This window comes from Megalobrama amblycephala, linkage group LG13, assembly GCF_018812025.1.
Source record: "Megalobrama amblycephala isolate DHTTF-2021 linkage group LG13, ASM1881202v1, whole genome shotgun sequence".
Lineage (NCBI taxonomy): Eukaryota > Metazoa > Chordata > Actinopteri > Cypriniformes > Xenocyprididae > Megalobrama > Megalobrama amblycephala.
The window spans coordinates 14,370,541-14,388,233 of NC_063056.1; the positions used below are offsets into that span (position 1 = coordinate 14,370,541).

The 17,693-nt window shown below is 37.6% G+C and overlaps 1 protein-coding gene across 2 annotated transcripts; it reads left to right on the forward strand.

Moving 5' to 3' along the window:
- Positions 1 to 2,441: 2,441 nt before the first annotated feature.
- si:dkey-260g12.1 lies at positions 2,442 to 17,673 on the forward strand. Of its 2 annotated transcripts, XM_048154300.1 has the most exons (9): positions 2,442 to 2,674; positions 3,075 to 3,143; positions 3,362 to 3,419; positions 8,753 to 8,863; positions 8,989 to 9,216; positions 14,523 to 14,636; positions 14,736 to 14,767; positions 14,854 to 15,013; positions 16,477 to 17,673. In XM_048154300.1, exons 2-9 carry the CDS (start codon positions 3,075 to 3,077, stop codon positions 16,722 to 16,724), a joined length of 1,020 nt encoding a protein of 339 aa, XP_048010257.1. In that variant the 5' UTR covers positions 2,442 to 2,674; the 3' UTR covers positions 16,725 to 17,673. The 2 variants fall into 2 exon arrangements, with proteins under 2 accessions (XP_048010257.1, XP_048010258.1); XM_048154301.1 differs by lacking the exons at positions 2,442 to 2,674; positions 3,075 to 3,143; positions 3,362 to 3,419 and adding an exon at positions 5,693 to 5,798.
- Positions 17,674 to 17,693: the final 20 nt, after the last annotated feature.

The window sequence follows — 17,693 nt, forward strand, 5'->3', positions numbered from 1 at the left end:
GTTGGAGGGAAATTCTGAACCAGCTAATAAAGATCTTACTAGGCATACTTGAAACTTCCAGGCAGGTGTGTTGAGGCAAGTTGGAGCGAAACTCTGCAGGACAGTGGCCCTCCAGGAACTAGTTTGGATACCCTTGGGTTAGATCTACTAGAGAATGATCCTTCAGTGATTATCTTGCAAATTAACGTGCAATCTGATTCTAGAGAGCTCTAAAGTTCTTAAGAACCTCACGTGATTTGTAATAATCAGCTCTTCTTTTGGGAGAGCACTTTCTAATTCTAACCAAACGCCCACAGGAACTAATATAGTAGCTCTAGAAGAAACTGGCAAACCGACTTTATGTTTGTTGGTCATTCATATCTGTAGTCTGAGCGTAAAACCACAGCTTGAATTCAAGAACAGAGACTAAAACTCTTTGACAAAGACATTTCCAGTGCCAAATGTGAAATAAAACATTCAGGAAAGATACTGCACACAGTGAAAATGAAAACCTCATGCTTTTGAAAACATGGTGCTGTACATCCAGCATGTAAATTTTCGCTGTTGAAAAACAAAGAGTGAAAGCTTTAATAAACATATCACACATATCACTTTCTATGACGAGCCAGAACAGAATTTATTCATTTGAACAATATGTTATGAACCATCCTCAGGTTGTTTTTCTTTTCATCTTCTTCTATTTTTTGCATACTGACTGAGGAACAACATTGTGTGTCTGCCTTAGGTTTTTCCCTCTGACCACTGTGAAGTTCTGTCGGGGATTTGCAGATTCATTTGATTTTGCTGAATATTTGAGTTATTTCACATTATTTCAAAGATGTTCTATGGGTACAAACTTATGATATTAATGTGTAAAAATCATTGAAAAAATATTAGCCCTGAAAAATCAAAGGATGATTCATTGAAATGTTAAAATTTGATTTTGAGGAAAAGGTTTTGTATGTGAACTAAACATTGCTTATCATGGTGGTTTGTGACATTTCTGTTGTCATTGCAAACAACTAAGCCATTGTTCGTCCACAGAAAATCTTTTAATTTGAGTTTTTTGTTTTTGTTTTGCAGCACTGAGCTGAACTATGTGTGTAAGACTTATGTATGCATGTGTATATGTATGGAGTGAGCACTCCAGGTTTCTGCAACGAGTAAGTGGTTGTTTTCTACACCAATTTACTTCTTGTTTGTTGCTATATGACCTTAAAGCAAACGTCTTTTACGAGAATTCTCTTAATTCGATAACCACAAATCCTGTCTTGTATGAAAACGGCAATAGTTATATACAGTCAGGAAAATGACTCATTGGAACTGACTGAATTTTTCTTAAAGATTCTTCAGATTTTCAGTGGCTACAAACAATGAGTAAATTCCACACAGTATCCTCACCAAAATAATAACAGATTTTGAAAAAGAAAAATAAAAAGAGAAAAGTGCTTCGAAAGAATGCTTATTTGCAATAAATGTATGAATGCAATGATACTGTAACCTAGAAGAGTCAAAGGGAGAGTCTTTGTAATGCTCAAATGCTGGCTATGCAAGCAAGTCCTGAACCTTGACAAGAGAGTTACAACATTTGAAATGATCGCTTGGGACTCATTGAGAGTCTGGAAGAAGGTTTGAATGATCTCATAGTCATTCATAGCATCTCCGTGTCATTCTGTAACATCTCACAGGAATGAATCTCAACTTGTTCCTACTGTGGAATTGTATGAATGTTTATCTTTTATGGGTTCTCTTTAAATGTACACATGTGCCACTGTGGTTGAGCCTATCAGATGCTGTCCAGTGACAGCAGAACCCTTCTGAGTGTCTACGGGGAGGACGAGGACCGAAACAATGTCACATGTGTATTTTGATTTAAAGAGTAACAGGACTATATGTATATATAAATATGTATGTGTAACCCAAAGCAGAACAGGAATTGCTCGCTTCACTGCAAGTGTACAGAAAGACTGGAGCTTTAAAAAAGATTTCAGAATAAAGGTTACAGCTGAACACATCGCGACGAGTGGAGTTTTTGTGTCATAGTGTGCGCGTTTTCTTTTTCAATCTATAGGTCATTTTTTCCTCTTAAGTATCTGTTTATCTGCCAGTCTGTTACGCACTTAGTTGCTTAATAAGGTGATAGTGGAAAAAAAGGCCAAATGGTGAAAATTGAAAAGACATTTAAGATCAAAGCCACAGACATTCGTGCGAGTTAAAATAACTCAGTCTGACCTTTTGTCTTTAAACTGCTTCATGAAGTTAGCTTTAGGTCTGGGTATGTACTCCTAAAAGGGAGTTTGTTCTACATAAAATAAAGTTATTTTCATTTTGTGTGCAGCTTCGTGCAAACAGATGAATGTGTATGTTTTTATGAGGCATTCCAAAACTACTCCAATTAGAACTCACATTCTGAATGTGTCCAAGCCTTAATCAAACCAGTAATAATGAAACAATGAAACCGTGACAGCTGCACAGTATGTGAAGCTATTGCCTCTCTCTCTCTCTCTCTCTCTCTCTCCAAAACAGTAAGCAGGTGAAGGGCAGTGTGAGAAAGAGAGGGAGGAGAATGACAGGAAGACACAGCAGGTGAGGAAACAATGAGATGTATTGAGCAGAACTGAATACAGACTGGCAGAAGACACAGAAACTGAGTTTGAAAGCATTTAATGACATTTTGGATTCTACTAACTGTGAGGTACTGGCTATTTTCATTTATACTGCAATTATTGTTATGCTGTTTTGTGTTTTTCACTTTCTAAAATGCAGGTCTTTGTTATAAGATGCTGACTGAAATGTAAAATTTAGTAAAACTGGTAAAAGTAAACTAAACAAAAAGCTAGTCACGAATTTACTTGCTGTTTGCGTCAGATTCACGCTTCCCCTATTTTTTATTTTTATTTTTTGGCAAAGTCAGCCGTTGCAAAATGTATTTTATTGGACGTGTGAATAGTGATATGAAACTTAACATCACACTAATTTTTTCAAAAGTTTGATTGCGTGTGCTTTTATGTTCTCCAGTGAGTGACTGATGTAGGGTGTGTGATATGTTGTGTATATGGATCACTTCTTGTCTGATAAAATGTTATCATTTACAGATGCTTGTGACAATGTTATCTGTAGCCATGGTGATGCTGACAGGTCACCATATATACGGCCTCCCTATGGTAAATGATTATACTATACATTATAATGTGTATGATATATTGTGTTAACATAAGACGCCGTGTTGTGCAGACTTTTAGTACGCTGCACGCTCAGATCTCAGTGTGGGATCTGAAGCAGCACAGAACCAAACTCTAATGTGCACTTTAAAGGTACAGCATAACTGGACTGGACTCATCCATTGCTAACTTTCTTTGGTGTTGTCGATTGCATTGAACAGGACGGAAAAGTGAGAAATCCCGGAGCCGTCTTAGAAAACTGCTCTTTGTGTCCAGCAGGTGAGAACGCATGTTTGGGCGTTATATTTCTCAGAGCCTTTCATATCTGCCATCACTTTCTCTGAATTCGATCCCTGTTTGTGCGGAGTGCGTGAGCGTACTTTTCTGTCACCACACTTCCCAGTATTACTTATGTGGTCTGAGCAAGAAATTGCTCAAGAAATCAGTGGTTATTTATTAAGTTTTTCTTCATCGTTCTTTCTTCTTCTTCCTTTCCCTCTCTTTCTTTTTCTCTCGTGATGGGAAATGGTATGTTCTGACACAGAAGCGTCAACCACTTCCTTCATTAGAATGCCACTGCCTGTTTGAGCGTCTTTGTAACGTCCTGTTTTTGATGCTATTTCTCATCTCTCCCCTTAAGAGACCTCAGTCAGCAAGTATGAGTTTGTGCATATAAGTGTGTGTGTGTGTGTGTGTGTGCACGTACGTGAGTGTGTCTGTGCGCAAGCACCCACATCCGCCTTTAAGAAATTCAGAATGTGCCCTTTTGAGCTGTAGACTGTGCACAGTCAAATACAAATTTAGTTATTACTCCTTTAAATATGTTATGATAGTCATTTTACATCTGTCTATTCCGTGCATTCATGTTTGTCAGTTATGTGTGCATGCAATTTGTAAGTTAGGTGTAATTACCTTTTTAAGGAGAAAAAATATGCTATTTACACTAAGTTCAAACAGCCATAGATGCTATTTACATTAAGTGAAAATAGCAGAATTTTTTTGCACTAAGTGTAAATAGTTGTTAGATGCTGTTTATACCTAGTGCAAACAGTGTCAGATACTACTTGCACCCAAAGTCCCTTTAAGACAAGTCATTTCACTCGGCAGCCATCTTTGAAATGCCTCTTGGGCATGCAAGTGCAGCTTCTATCTCTTTGAATGGGGAAACATTAAATTCTCTAAAGCTCTTTACCAAGCTTTTGATTCAGTTTCATATTTGAAATCACCAATGAAATCTGACAACAACTGTCTCATACATTTTGTTTCTAAACGCTCGAATCATGACAAAAAACGGTATTTTTCAGGCTGGATTAACCTAATGCGCATGCGCAATTAGTGTCGTGCCTCATTTCGGAGGCGAGTGTCTGATTTTTTCTAAAGGAACCGGAGCTTCTAACGGCCACTGCAGTGACGTGATGACTTTACCAATTGACTCTTTGCAAAGACAAGTTACTTATGATATTAAAGTCCTAGCTTTCAAATTGTGTCATTTCTTTAAAGAAATTCGAACAATAAAAATGGTTTTGTGGCTCTTTAATGTGTCGTGACAGATTGCTGTAGCGCCTCAGCTCAAGCGGCTCGTGAACCGATCATCTCTTCCTACTAGTTAATTTATAGCATCACATAAACATGAATGAACATGAGAAGGAATGTTGTTTCAAACGCAGAAAGACATCAGTACACACCTTTTTCAATTTCAAGTCCACCGAGGCTAATCTTCTAACTCCTGACTGCTTTGTCGGACAAAATTGCGGATTCGGCGTTATGATTGGTTAGATCGCTTATCAATCAAACTCCAGGCAAAGGGTCAATTGGCGATTGGCTCTTATTTAGAAGGCGGGACTTATTCTGCCATATTGCTCATTGCACTTCTCCCATTCTATAGTCTTTTTTGCACTTCAGTGTATTGTAGTAAACAATGTAATAATAATACTAACTTATTTAATGTATATGATTATACTTATTAAAATCATAAATTGATACTGCCTTATTGGGACATTAATCGTATTATGCCTATTAAACACTTTATTCCCACTATTAAATTTCCTTCAGGCAATTTAATTCCACTTTTTGAATATTTTCATCATATTTAAAATAGACGCAAGCTGATGTATGATGGGAAAAGAGAGAATGAGTTTGCAAAATGTCAGATCTTGGGTTGGTCGCGTCAGAAGTTAGTCACCCACCTTACTCTCGTCACCACCGTTTCTTTTATCAGACATTGGTGGGCGGAGTTAGTTTAAATAGCCTCTGCCAATAAGGTGGGCTACTTGCACCCTGAAATTATATTTCAGTGCACCGTATTTTTCGATGTAAAAGTAAGCTGTTGTGTATGTGCAAGACCTTTGATTCATTAGCCGCTATAGGTGAAGAACTACAGGAATAACACTAAATCTATTTGCGCTAGAAGTCAGATTTGCTACGTCCGAAATCGCGTACTGTCTGAGTAGGTACTACATTTGTATTTGAATTTACTTTCCGACCATTAAAAAAAGTGTGAATAGAATGAATATGGGTAGTATGAATGAAATTCAGATGTTCTACATCCGCCATGTTGTTACTGTCACATGACCTACCAGCATCAGTTGCGTCACTTCACTTTTATTCATAAATCCTCTCCTGTGGTCTTCGAATGCACACTTCAGAATCTGAGCAGAGGTATTTTTTTTCGAATACTATGTGTTCGGACATACTCTTTTGGCGTATTCGATTTCGAACAAAGCGAATGTGTTCATGATTACAATAATAACTAGATAAAAAAGTTTGAAGACAAACTTTAAGTTGGCTTGAAAAAGCCGGTCCAGAAAGTTTGAAGGAGTTTTAAAAGTTTGAAGCTTTTCAGTTTGAAAGTTTAAGTTTTATTAGATAGATTTAGTTCAATAGATAGACTTAGTTTGATAGATTTAGTTTGATAGATAGATAGATAGATAGATAGATAGATAGATAGATAGATAGATAGATAGATAGATAGATTCAGGGTACTTAAGGCGGTTGCTAGGGTACTCAGGGTGGTTGCAAGGGTGTTGCTATGCGGTTGCTAAGGTACTTGGGTGGTTGCTAAGGTGTTGCTATGGGGTTGCTAGGGTATTGGGGTAGTTGCTAGGGTGTTGCTATGCGGTTGCTAGGGTACTCGGGGTGGTTGCTAAGATGTTGCTATGCGGTTGCTAAGGTACTCGGGTGGTTGCTAAGGTGTTGCTATGGGGTTGCTAGGGTATTTGGGGTGGTTGCTAGGGTGTTGCTATGCGGTTGCTAGGGTACTCAGGGTGGTTGTTATGGTGTTGCTATGCGGTTGCTAGGGTACTCAGGGTGGTTGCTAGGGTGTTGCTATGAGGTTGCTATGGTACTCAGGGTGGTTGCTAGGGTGTTGCTATGCGGTTGCTAAGGTGTTCTGAGTGGTTGCTAGGGTGTTGCTATGTGGTTGCTAGGGTAATCTCCATGGTTGCTAGGGTGTTGCTATGCAACTCAGGGTGGTTGCTAAGGTGTTGCTATGCGGTTGCTAAGGTGTTCTGGGTGGTTGCTATGGTGTTGCTATGTGGTTGCTAGGGTACTTGGGGTGGTTGCTAGGGTGTTGCTATGCGGTTGCTAGGGTACTTGGGGTGGTTGCTAGGGTGTTGCTATGCGGTTGCTAGGCTACTCGGGGTGGTTGCTATGGTGTTGCTATGCGGTTGCTAGGGTACTTGGGGTGGTTGCTAGGGTGTTGCTATGCAGTTGCTAGGGTACTCGGGGTGGTTGCTAAGATGTTGCTATGCGGTTGCTAGGGTACTTGGGGTGGTTGCTAGGGTGTTGCTATGCAGTTTCTAGGGTACTCGGGGTGGTTGCTAGGCAGTTGCTATGGTAACCTGGGTGGTTGCTAAGGTGTTGCTAGGCAGTTGCTAGGGTGTTCTGGGTGGTTGCTAGGCGGTTGCTATGGTAACCTGGGTGGTTGCCATGATGTTGCTAAGTGGTTAGTAGTTGTCACAGATGGTTACTATCAAGTTTTTATAGAGTTGTTAGCATGTTCTTAGCCCAGTTTAACACTTAGCTAATCACTATTAGCATGTAGCTATTCACTGCTAGCATGTGTATCATGTTGGAAGTCCAGATTGCTAGCATGAGTCAAAAGAGCCAACCGCCATCTCTCTACGATGTTCTGATGCAGAGATATAGATTTTGCAAAACGGTTGCTAGGGTACTCTGTTTGGTTGCTAGGCAGTGGCTTTGCAGCTACCAATGATGATACTCCAAAGGCTGCTTGACAATATAAACCAACCCCCATGTCTGTACGATGTTCTGATGCAGAGATATAGATTTTGCAAAACGGTTGCTAGGGTACTCCATTTGGTTGCTAGGGAGTGGCTTGGCAGCTACCAGTGATGATAGATAGATAGATAGACAGACAGATAGATAGATAGATAGATGGATGAGTTTGAATGAGTTAGATAGAAAGATAGATAGATAGATAGATAGATAGATAGATAGATAGATGAGTTTCAATGAGTTAGATAGATAGATAGATAGATAGATAGATAGATAGATAGATAGATAGATAGATAGATGAGTTTGAATGAGATAGATAGATAGATAGATAGATAGATAGATAGATAGATAGATAGATAAGTTTGAATGAGATAGATAGATAGATAGATAGATAGATAGATAGATAGATAGATGAGTTTGAATGAGATGGATAGATAGATAGATAGATAGATAGATAGATAGATAGATAGATAGATAGATAGATAAATGAGTTTGAATGAGATAGATAGATAGATAGATAGATAGATAGATAGATGAGTTTGAGTGAGTTAGATAGATAGATAGATGAGTTTGAATGAGTTAGATAGATAGATAGATAGATAGATGAGTTTGAATGAGTTAGATAGATAGATAGATAGATAGATAGATAGATAGATAGATAGATAGATAGATAGATAGATAGATAGATAGATATTTAGTTTGATAGATAGATAGATGATGGGTTTATGATTTTGAATGAGTTTCAATGGATTAGAAATAGTACATAGAATGGCACTTGAGTCTAATTGGGTTTGAGTCTAATGGGCTTCCATAGTTTAAATTTGAATTTTGACAGTTGGAATTTGAAAGTCTTGGCTCATTTGAACATTCCGTCAATGAAAGTCAATGGGATTTTTTCCAAGTTTGATCAGCATTTTTAGGAAAACCGTAAGTCGGATCAGTCTGAAAAGATATAGCAACCCGAGTCAGAACAGTCTGAAGGTCTGGGCTGAGTTTGGTGGTTGTAGCTTGAACAGTCTAGGAGGAGATAGTGTTCAAATTTTCGGTCAGAAGAATAATAATAATAAGTTTATATAGCAGATCAGTAAGTTGGCTTTTTCAAGCCAACTTAATTAAAATAACATGATAACAAATACCAGTTTGCAATATAAAGCAGCATAACGGACAATTTTTGGACTGCTAAAATAAATAGCTGGTTACACCAGAAGCCATACATGTAAAAAATGACTTCTCCAACAAGAAAAAATGTAGGGAGGAACTTGTCTGTTGGGAATTGATTGGATGGTTGTGGTTTGCTATTGCTGTGATGTCATGTAAGTGACATTTCCATTTCCCCTTTTTCCTCTCTTTCTTCCTGACCATCCATCATCTCTCAGGATATTATTACCTGTCAGAATGTAAGTGTGTTCCTTGCGACCCTGGTTTCTTCACCAGTCAGGAGAACAGAGAAAGATCTTGTCACCGCTGCTTCCAGAACTGCAATGCTGGTATGAAGCTCTTTACACCTAATTTACCCATGATAGTATAAACAAGATGAAGTGAGAATAGAAACAGGAAGTATGGCAAAAAGTGCTTCATTTTGAAAACACGTTTGTGTGTGTGTGTGTTTTAGAATTCGATATGGAGGTGGAAAAGGAGTGTACGCGTACATCAGATGTAGTGTGTCGCTGTCGGAAGGGATATGAATGTACCAAGATGGACCCATTCTCAAGACAATGTCAGAACTGCGATCCTGTCACCAACACAAGCTCGTCCATCACCCCTTCATCCACCCCTTCATCCACCACTTCATCCACCACTTCATCCACCACTTCATCCATAAGTGCACAGAGCTTGCTGGGTAAGCATGGCTTTTTTTCTTCTATATCAGGGTTTCCCAAACAGGGATTTGCAGGGAAACTGCATGGGGTTCGTGAATTGATGAAAAGCTAATAATGAATTATACTGAATGTTAAATGAAAATAAATAAATGGGGCTGCAAGATAATCGTGATATAGCTTAGTGCGATAAACAAATTAAAGGCTGCATTTTAATTAAATAATTGCATAGGCTAGTCTGGTGCGCTGCATGTTTCATAGTTTTTCATTATTATAAATACCAAATATTCATTCTCCAATTTAAAACATAGTACTACTACTAATAATTATTATTATAAGTATGATTATTATTACTACTATAATATTATTGACATTAGAGGACCATGAGCATTAAATTATTGTAATATTAAAGAGTAAAATTACATTGTAAATGTAAATGTTCAACTTTGTCAAGTGTGTAATGTTGCTGTTTGAGCCTGAAAAAGGTCTGCAAAGTAACACAGTACAAAGTCCACATCAAAGGCAGTATGTTTATGAAGTCGCTGAAACGCCTGGATTGTAGTTTTGAGCTTTTTTCCAGAACGTACACCTCACAATATTTCTCATTTAAATTATTCCCGCCCACGGTATATGCAAAAAAAGGGGCAAGGCCTGGTTGAGTTGCGTTAGTAGTGCCTTGAAACCACAGACTGTAAAAAAAGATGGACGACGCACCTTCACTCTCTTCCGTTGAAGATGTCTATATGGTGCTGACATCTTGAGTCTCAAGTCTGCGCATAGTGAACTTGAAACCCGAGTCTGTGCAATAGTGAGTACGAAGTGGAGCCGCGATATCAAAGTCCCGCCCAACCACAGCTGTCAATCATGATGTCACACCCCAGTTTTTATAGCTTCAAATAACTAACTAAAACCAAACTTTTTCAAAGAACGAACATCTGAACTAACACCAGCATGATGAAAACTTTAAAAATTGTCTTTGGAAAAAAAAATGTTAAGTTTAATTTGATTTTAGTTTGTGTCTCGTCCCATTACATTTAATGGAGAGGGCGGGGTTTATGACCTATACTGGTGGCTGGAAGCAGAATAGGTCATCCATGTATTCCAGTGGGATAATTTCTGTCATATTAGGCAGTTTTTATCATTCTGGTGTTAGTTCAGATGTTCGTTCTTTAAAAAAGTTTGGTTTTAGTTAGTTATTTGATGCTATAAAAACGGGGTGTGACGTCATGATTGACAGCTGAGGTTGACAGCTTCTTTGAGTCTGCCTGCATTGACTCCATTGTTTAAGAGCTGCTGTGGAGACACAATTATATACAGTTATCACTGTAAACCTGCTTTGACACAATCTGCATTGTAAAAAGCGTTATATAAATAAAGGTGACTTGACTTGATTTGAAGTAGTCACTAATGCGTCAACAGACGCGAGGTGATTGGAGCTTTCCTTTCATTTCTACATTTCCATAACTGTTCATTTCACACCGAAATAATGAGTTGTTCTGAGTATTGCGGCTCCACTTCGCACTCACTACTGCGCAGACTCGGGTTTCAAGTTCACTATGCGCAGACTTGAGACTCAAGATGTCAGCGCCATATTGACACACTGGCGGCTTCACTTACTACAATAGAAGAGAGTGAAGGTGCGTCGTCCATATTTTTTTTTTACAGTCTATGGTTGAAACTCGTGGTTATGGTGAGGGGTGTGAGATTTCAGAAACACAGTTGACCAATCAGAACGCACCGGTCCATCTGACCAATCAGAGCACACTGCGCTTTTCGGAAGGAATCTAAACGGAGTGTTATTGACAGACTGGGAAGAGAGAATGGAAAATAATGTGTTTTTTTAATATTCAAGCATGAAAACCTATTCTAGTAGACCCCAAAACAAAATCAAAACTATGAAAAAATGAAAATTTGATGTTTATCTGCTTACCCCCATCGCATCTAAGATGTAGGTGACTTTGTTTCTTCAGTAGAACACAAATAATGATTTTTAACTCCAACCGTTGCCGTCTGTCAGTCAAATAATGCTAGTGGATGGGAACTTCTACTATAAGAGTAAATAAAACTTGCATAGACAAGTCCAAATTAAACCCTGCGGATCGTGACGACACACTGATGTCCTAAGACACGAAACGATCGGTTTGTGCGATAAACCGAACAGTATTTATATCATTTTTTAACTCTAATACACCACTATGTCCAACCGCGTTCAGCATTCGCTTAGTGATGTCTGATCGCGCTCTGACAGCGGCAGTGATGTCTCGCGCATAGACTTCAAAGAGAGCGAGATATCACTGCCGCTGTCAGAGAGCGATCAGACATCACTAACCGAGTGCTGAAGTTTTATTTACTCTTATAGTAGAAGTTCCCATCCACTAGCATTATTTGACTGACAGACGGCAACGGTTGGAGTTAAAAATCATCATTTGTGTTCTACTGAAGAAACAAAGTCTTGGATGCGCTGGGGGTAACCAGATAAACATCAAATTTTCATTTTTGGGTGAACTATCCCTTTAAGTAAATATTTTACATCTAAAAGTTTCGCTGACAAAAAAGTTTGCAAACCATGATGTGTGTACACTTGTATTCTATGCAGTATTTTGAATTCATTCCAAAATAAGAAATTAAGGAAGAGTAGTATGCTTGAATCAAGACTGGGCCAATGGGGATGTTGCCCAGGGCCTCAGACTGTCAAGGCCTTCCAAAGCCTCAGTCCCCACAGTCGATAACTGATCACTAGGACCCTCAGCTATTTATACTCATATTATCTGAAATTAGCCCATCAAAACATGCTTTTCCATGTGTGTTTTAGCCAAATAGGGGTCTGCCACTAGGGGGAGCAGGAGGTGGGCTTGAATCCTTATAGAGTGCTGCAGGGATGACCTATTTTTGTAGGCCAATCCAGAAGTTAGCATCACCCTGGTTCCTGCCACATAAAGCTAAAAAGATATTAAGATTTTAGATTATTGCAGAAAGTTTATGATTCATACACATTTCGTTTATCATGATAATCTTCACAACTTTTAAGATCTCGGAAGTTACACAATCGTCTGAAGTAAAATATTGAAGTTAGGTTATAAAGTAAACAAACTACACCACGTTTACATGACTTCATCATCACCACCTTTAAACTTCTGCCAACTCTTTCAATCTATATTTAAAAAAACACCTTCCCTGATAAGGATCTAATGTGTTGTTTTTGTGGTATAGTGGAGGAATCTACCCACACCTTTTTTTTTTCTCGTCTCGTCTTTTTTTTTTTTTTTTTTTTTTTGAGAATGTGAGACTGTGCATTAATGAGAGAAGATTATTTTGGATATAGTTTTCTTTGTAGTATTATTTGCCTTCTAAAGTTTTGATACACATTTAAATATAAATACTCTAAATCTGCCAGTGGGAGTTAGAATAGATTGAAAAGTTTGCAAGAGTGCAAGTATAAACACAACAAGCCTGTAAATGCAGACTCGTGAGTAGATTTTCTGTACGGTGGACTATTTTTATGTAAGGGATAATGTACATCCAGCCGGTTGTTATCTCAGAATAAACCCCGACAGGGTGATCAGTCTTGCATCAGCCTGAAGGGGTTTATTTTGAGATAACAACTGGCTGGGTGTACATTATCCCGGTTATTACACGGCTACTTGCCACATAAGTAAATAATTTAGACATAAAATATTGTCGAAAAATAAAGCTTCCGGGGAGAGAGTAGTTGCTAGTGCGGCAAGTTCAAACTAGACTGACATTTAAGAGCTACGGTACAGTCATACCACATATTACACGGCATTTCGCCACTTAGATAATTATGGGGATAAGAGATATTGATCTGAGATGAAACTGATTTAAAAACATACCTGTTTGTTTTCTTATAATCCATTACAGTGAACAAAACAATAGTCGCAAAATGGCAGCAGCTGACACCATGACATTTTTACAGTTTTTAATCATTTTTTTACTATTGAAACTTTTTTGAAAATGCTTGATGTTTAATGTCTCCGACGACCTCTATTTTGTCATTTAGCCACTTGTTAGCAACCGCCTTTTAAACATGACAAAATATCTTGAGCTTGTTTTCACCACAGACCTTATTTCAGGCATTTAATTAAAAATCTTTTGGAACCAGAAGTTGAAAAATGCTAACTCGTTTATGGTTTTTTAGGACTTATTGTTTTTTTTTTTTATTCCTGCTGCACTCTATTTGTTTTAAAGGTGCAATATGTAAGAAATTTGCAGTAAAATATCCAAAAACCACTAGGCCAGTGTTATATATTTTGTTCACTTGAGTACTTACAATATCCCAAATGTTTGCAAATATTTGTAAATCGTGAGAAAATTGCAATTTTAACCAAGGCTCCGGGACGTGTGAGGAGTCGCCTGTCAATTGCGCCATACCCGCGTTAACCCGCGGTTTCTGTTTCATGTTTTAATAGACATGGGAACAACTGTGTTCTTATTGTTTAAATCAAATTTTCTTTTACCATGCTTTACCGTGCCTCAGAGAAAAACACTATTTTGTGAAGTAGCTAACATAGCATAATCAGATGCAGCTTTATGTTTAGTAACAGTAATACAGCATTTTCTCCATCATACAATACATTTTAAAATTAATTCCATGCGATTTATCAACACAAGCCATCCAGCATTTAATATGATAATCTAAAATCAATCTAGCTCACTCAGTGTGTCTCAAACAAGTGTCTCACAGCAGCCACCGAGCAAACGCACAGAGTAACGTAATATTACATCATTTTCAACACACTCAAATGTATCCAATATGATAAACAGAGCTGCGTTACCTCATACTCATGACCGTAAAAACGGAAGCAGCGCCGGCGACTGCGGGATAATAAAAGTTCAGCAGCTCGTGAGGCGTTTGTTGCGCAATCGCTCCAGCGGCCTCGTTCAGCTCCCACAACATTCGGTCCTGCTCTGCTTCATACTACAGTAACGTTAATAATCACATCCATGAACATGATTTCTTCCCGAGTCCTTTCCCGATTATTTCCACATGTCCCAAGATTCCGTGCTAAAAAATGGCGTCATCAAGCTACACCTTTGTTTTGAATAGGCCTCTAGCGACCTCTAGCAGACAGAAAATTTTACATATTGCACCTTTAAAAGGAAGGCAAAGTAAGTCTCTGTCACTTCAACTTGGATATTCATAGGATTCAATAGAGGGCACTCATTTTTGCCTATTTTTTAGATTTTAGACTAATGATAGCACCCTTTGAGAGCACTGTTTCTTGCAGAGCTCTTTCCCATATAGCAACTTTTTCATCTCACCTATTCATCTCAACATAAATAGTTATGCTTCCTTGTGCTTATTTCACAGGTGAAAATAATTGGTGGATTTTATTTGGGTTAATTTCTGTCATGACATCTGTCATCGTCCTTTTACTCTTCTTTCGGCTGTGCAGAAAGAAAGAGAAAGAATGTTTTAAGCATTGTGAGTAACATCCACACATGAATACAAACACATTTCATCTTAAATTTTTTTTTTGGGTTAATCTCTGTCTTATCTCTCATTGTTTCTCCTCTTCATCAGTTGTCAGGCAGTGCTCTTTGGGTAATATAGAGGTAAGTAATGAGTGAGTGCACATTTTTGCAGTATTTTAACATATATGTCATGAATTATCTGACTTACAGTCCTTCGATTTCTTAAGGTGGACAGCGAGACCCCACCTCCTTCCAGCCAACCAGATGAGCAGCCCCACCCACAGGGGATGCTGTCACATGGCAGTACACCCACCAATCACAGCACAGACTGCTCTTTTCATAAGCCAGTCAGCTCAGAGCAGGCTGTGCCTCCAGCTGGAAATTTAGGTACTATATAAAGGGATGATTTTTGTGATTTTTGTCTTTCATGAAAAGGGTCAAACACACGATGCTCTTTTTTTTTCCCAGATCTATTTATTTGTTTAAAAAAATAATACCTAAAATTACATAGCTTTATGGCGTAAAGTGAGTGCGTGCACTAAAAAATATGTACAATACCATAACAATTAAATTCTTGAAAAGAACATTAAAAGAATGCAATTCTTGAAAAGAAAACCTTATTTAGCATAATCTTTTATTATTTAACAAAACTGATTCACTGCATATTAATATTTTTGATTTGTCTGTGAAATCTTGTCATGTGGTCAAACCAATATGTATAAACATGCAGTAAAAAAAACAACAACAACAAAAAATAAATGATATCATAAAGAGGACCCCTGCAGACCTTCATGACTGCATCACATGGTCAATAAGTTTCTTAAAATATATAATTTGACATAATTTGACCTTATTATGACAAAGCAAGGTTAGTTCAGGTTGTAAAATGTCATGTGGTGCGACTCCCCAAAACTCAATGATATGATATTTATGAATTATTATATATTTATACAAACACATATATATATATATACATACAGTCAAACCAAAATGTATTCAGACACCTTTCAGACTTCAGACATTCAGTTTATTCACTATAGTCCAGGTTGTAAAATGTCATGTGGTGCGACTCCCCAAAATTAAATGAATTATTTTATCATGTTTATATATATATATATATATAAATACCAAAATTTAAACCAAACCAAAAAAATTTCAGACATTCAGACACCAACATTTCATTCATTAATTCAGTTTATTCACTTTATTTTTGGCCCCAAATTTTTTATCAGTTTTACTGGTGGTCCACTGTATGAAGAATTTTTGGGTATAATATGTCACAATTTACTTTATTTTGCTATCCTCACTTACATAAATGAACTATAGTGTCCTGTACCCACTAGTAAAAATATATTTAAAAAATTATATCTAGCGTCTGAATAATTTTTGGTTTGACTATATGTATTATACTGTGATAGGTGGGTTTATGGGTAGGGTTATAGTTGGGGGATAGAATATACAGTTTGTACAGTATAAAAATCATGTCTATGGAATGTCCCCATAAAACATGAAAAACCAATGTGTGTGTGTGTGTGTGTGTGTGTGGTACACTCTTATGTATTCAATGTATAACACATTCTTTTGACTTGACGGTTCCACCACATTAGTTATCCAATATTTTCATTTTCATTTTTTTTTTTTTTTTTTTTGAAAATCTTTAAAGGTTTTTCAAAATAACATGAAACCAATATGATAATAAACATTTCTAAACCAGACATTTATAACAACTTTAAGCTGTTTAAAATTTTCCAAAAATGTTTTCCTTTTCTTGTCATTGACCCATTTTTTAATGAAAAAAAAGAAAAACATGCACAAATAGTGTGAAAGTTCACAAATTCTCTTTCTCGCAGGCCCTCTCCACATCTACGGTCCCCAGACGGTTTTTGTTAGTTTGCTCAATCAGTTCGGATGGGATGGAGGAGAGAAAAAAGCACACGAACTCCAAGAAGAATCGCTTAATAACAGCACCGCGTCCTACCCTCAGTCTCCACCCGTCCATCTGTCTGAGGAGGAACGGAGCAGAGAAAACGACTTTATCTTCTTCCCGTCTCAGGAGCAAGGGAAAGAGTGCCACATATCTAAAGAAGAGGTGCTTTGAGGGATAATGGGAAATTTGTATCCATTCTTCGTCTGCACTGTTCAACTGCTGTGTGGTTTGTTTTAACTGATGCTTCATGAGTACCTAGTATTAAAACTCTAACCCTGGCAGGGGATTTCATTGAGAGAAGCTGCATTAGGGGAAGACCTGGCTGTGTGACTGAAAGTATGGATGACAAAGATGTTGCGTACGAGCTTCACAGTTCATGCCAGCTTTCAAATGTCACCCATACAGTACGTTTATGCAAAACCACTGACTCTAAACCATCAGAACAGCAGTGGGATCCTAATGCTGATTTTGTGACGAGTCGTTACCACAAGCTTTCAGTTCACTGCAGGTCTTATGATAGCTGGATGACCCTCAGGAGCAAAGCGGAATCTCAGTGCCTCTTTTCAAAGTGTTTGAAGGCCAAAAGAAGCTCTAAAACACTCAGAAGATTCACATATTTGAGATATTTATTTTAATAAAGTTTGTTGAATTTATTGTTACTGCAGTGTGCCCCATAATTTCCTTTAGATCTATCTATCTATCTATCTATCTATCTATCTAATTTACTGACTTATGGGGCATTCTGAGTCTTGACTTAGACCGTTATTAAATAGTAAACATGTTTATTTATTTATAACCGTTATTAATTCTGTTACTGTTAATATCTTAAAAAAAGTGCTTTTGCTCTCACGCGGTTTATCATTGTTCAATCATGTTAAGTCCCTGGTTGATGTTGTCAGTGTTCTTCCTCATTTCTTTGGTTTTTATGTGGCAGGCATGATGGATTGTGATGTGAAAAAAGCCCTGACATTTTGATGGTGGTCTGGAAATGTCAACATTGTTTCTTCGCTCAGAGCGTGTGTCATCATGTATTATGTTGTATATTTACTGTAATACACGTTTTATATACCTGATATGGATTGTTAAGTGCAATAGAAATCAATAAAAGTTTATTTTTTGGTATGTTTCTCCGAGTACTTA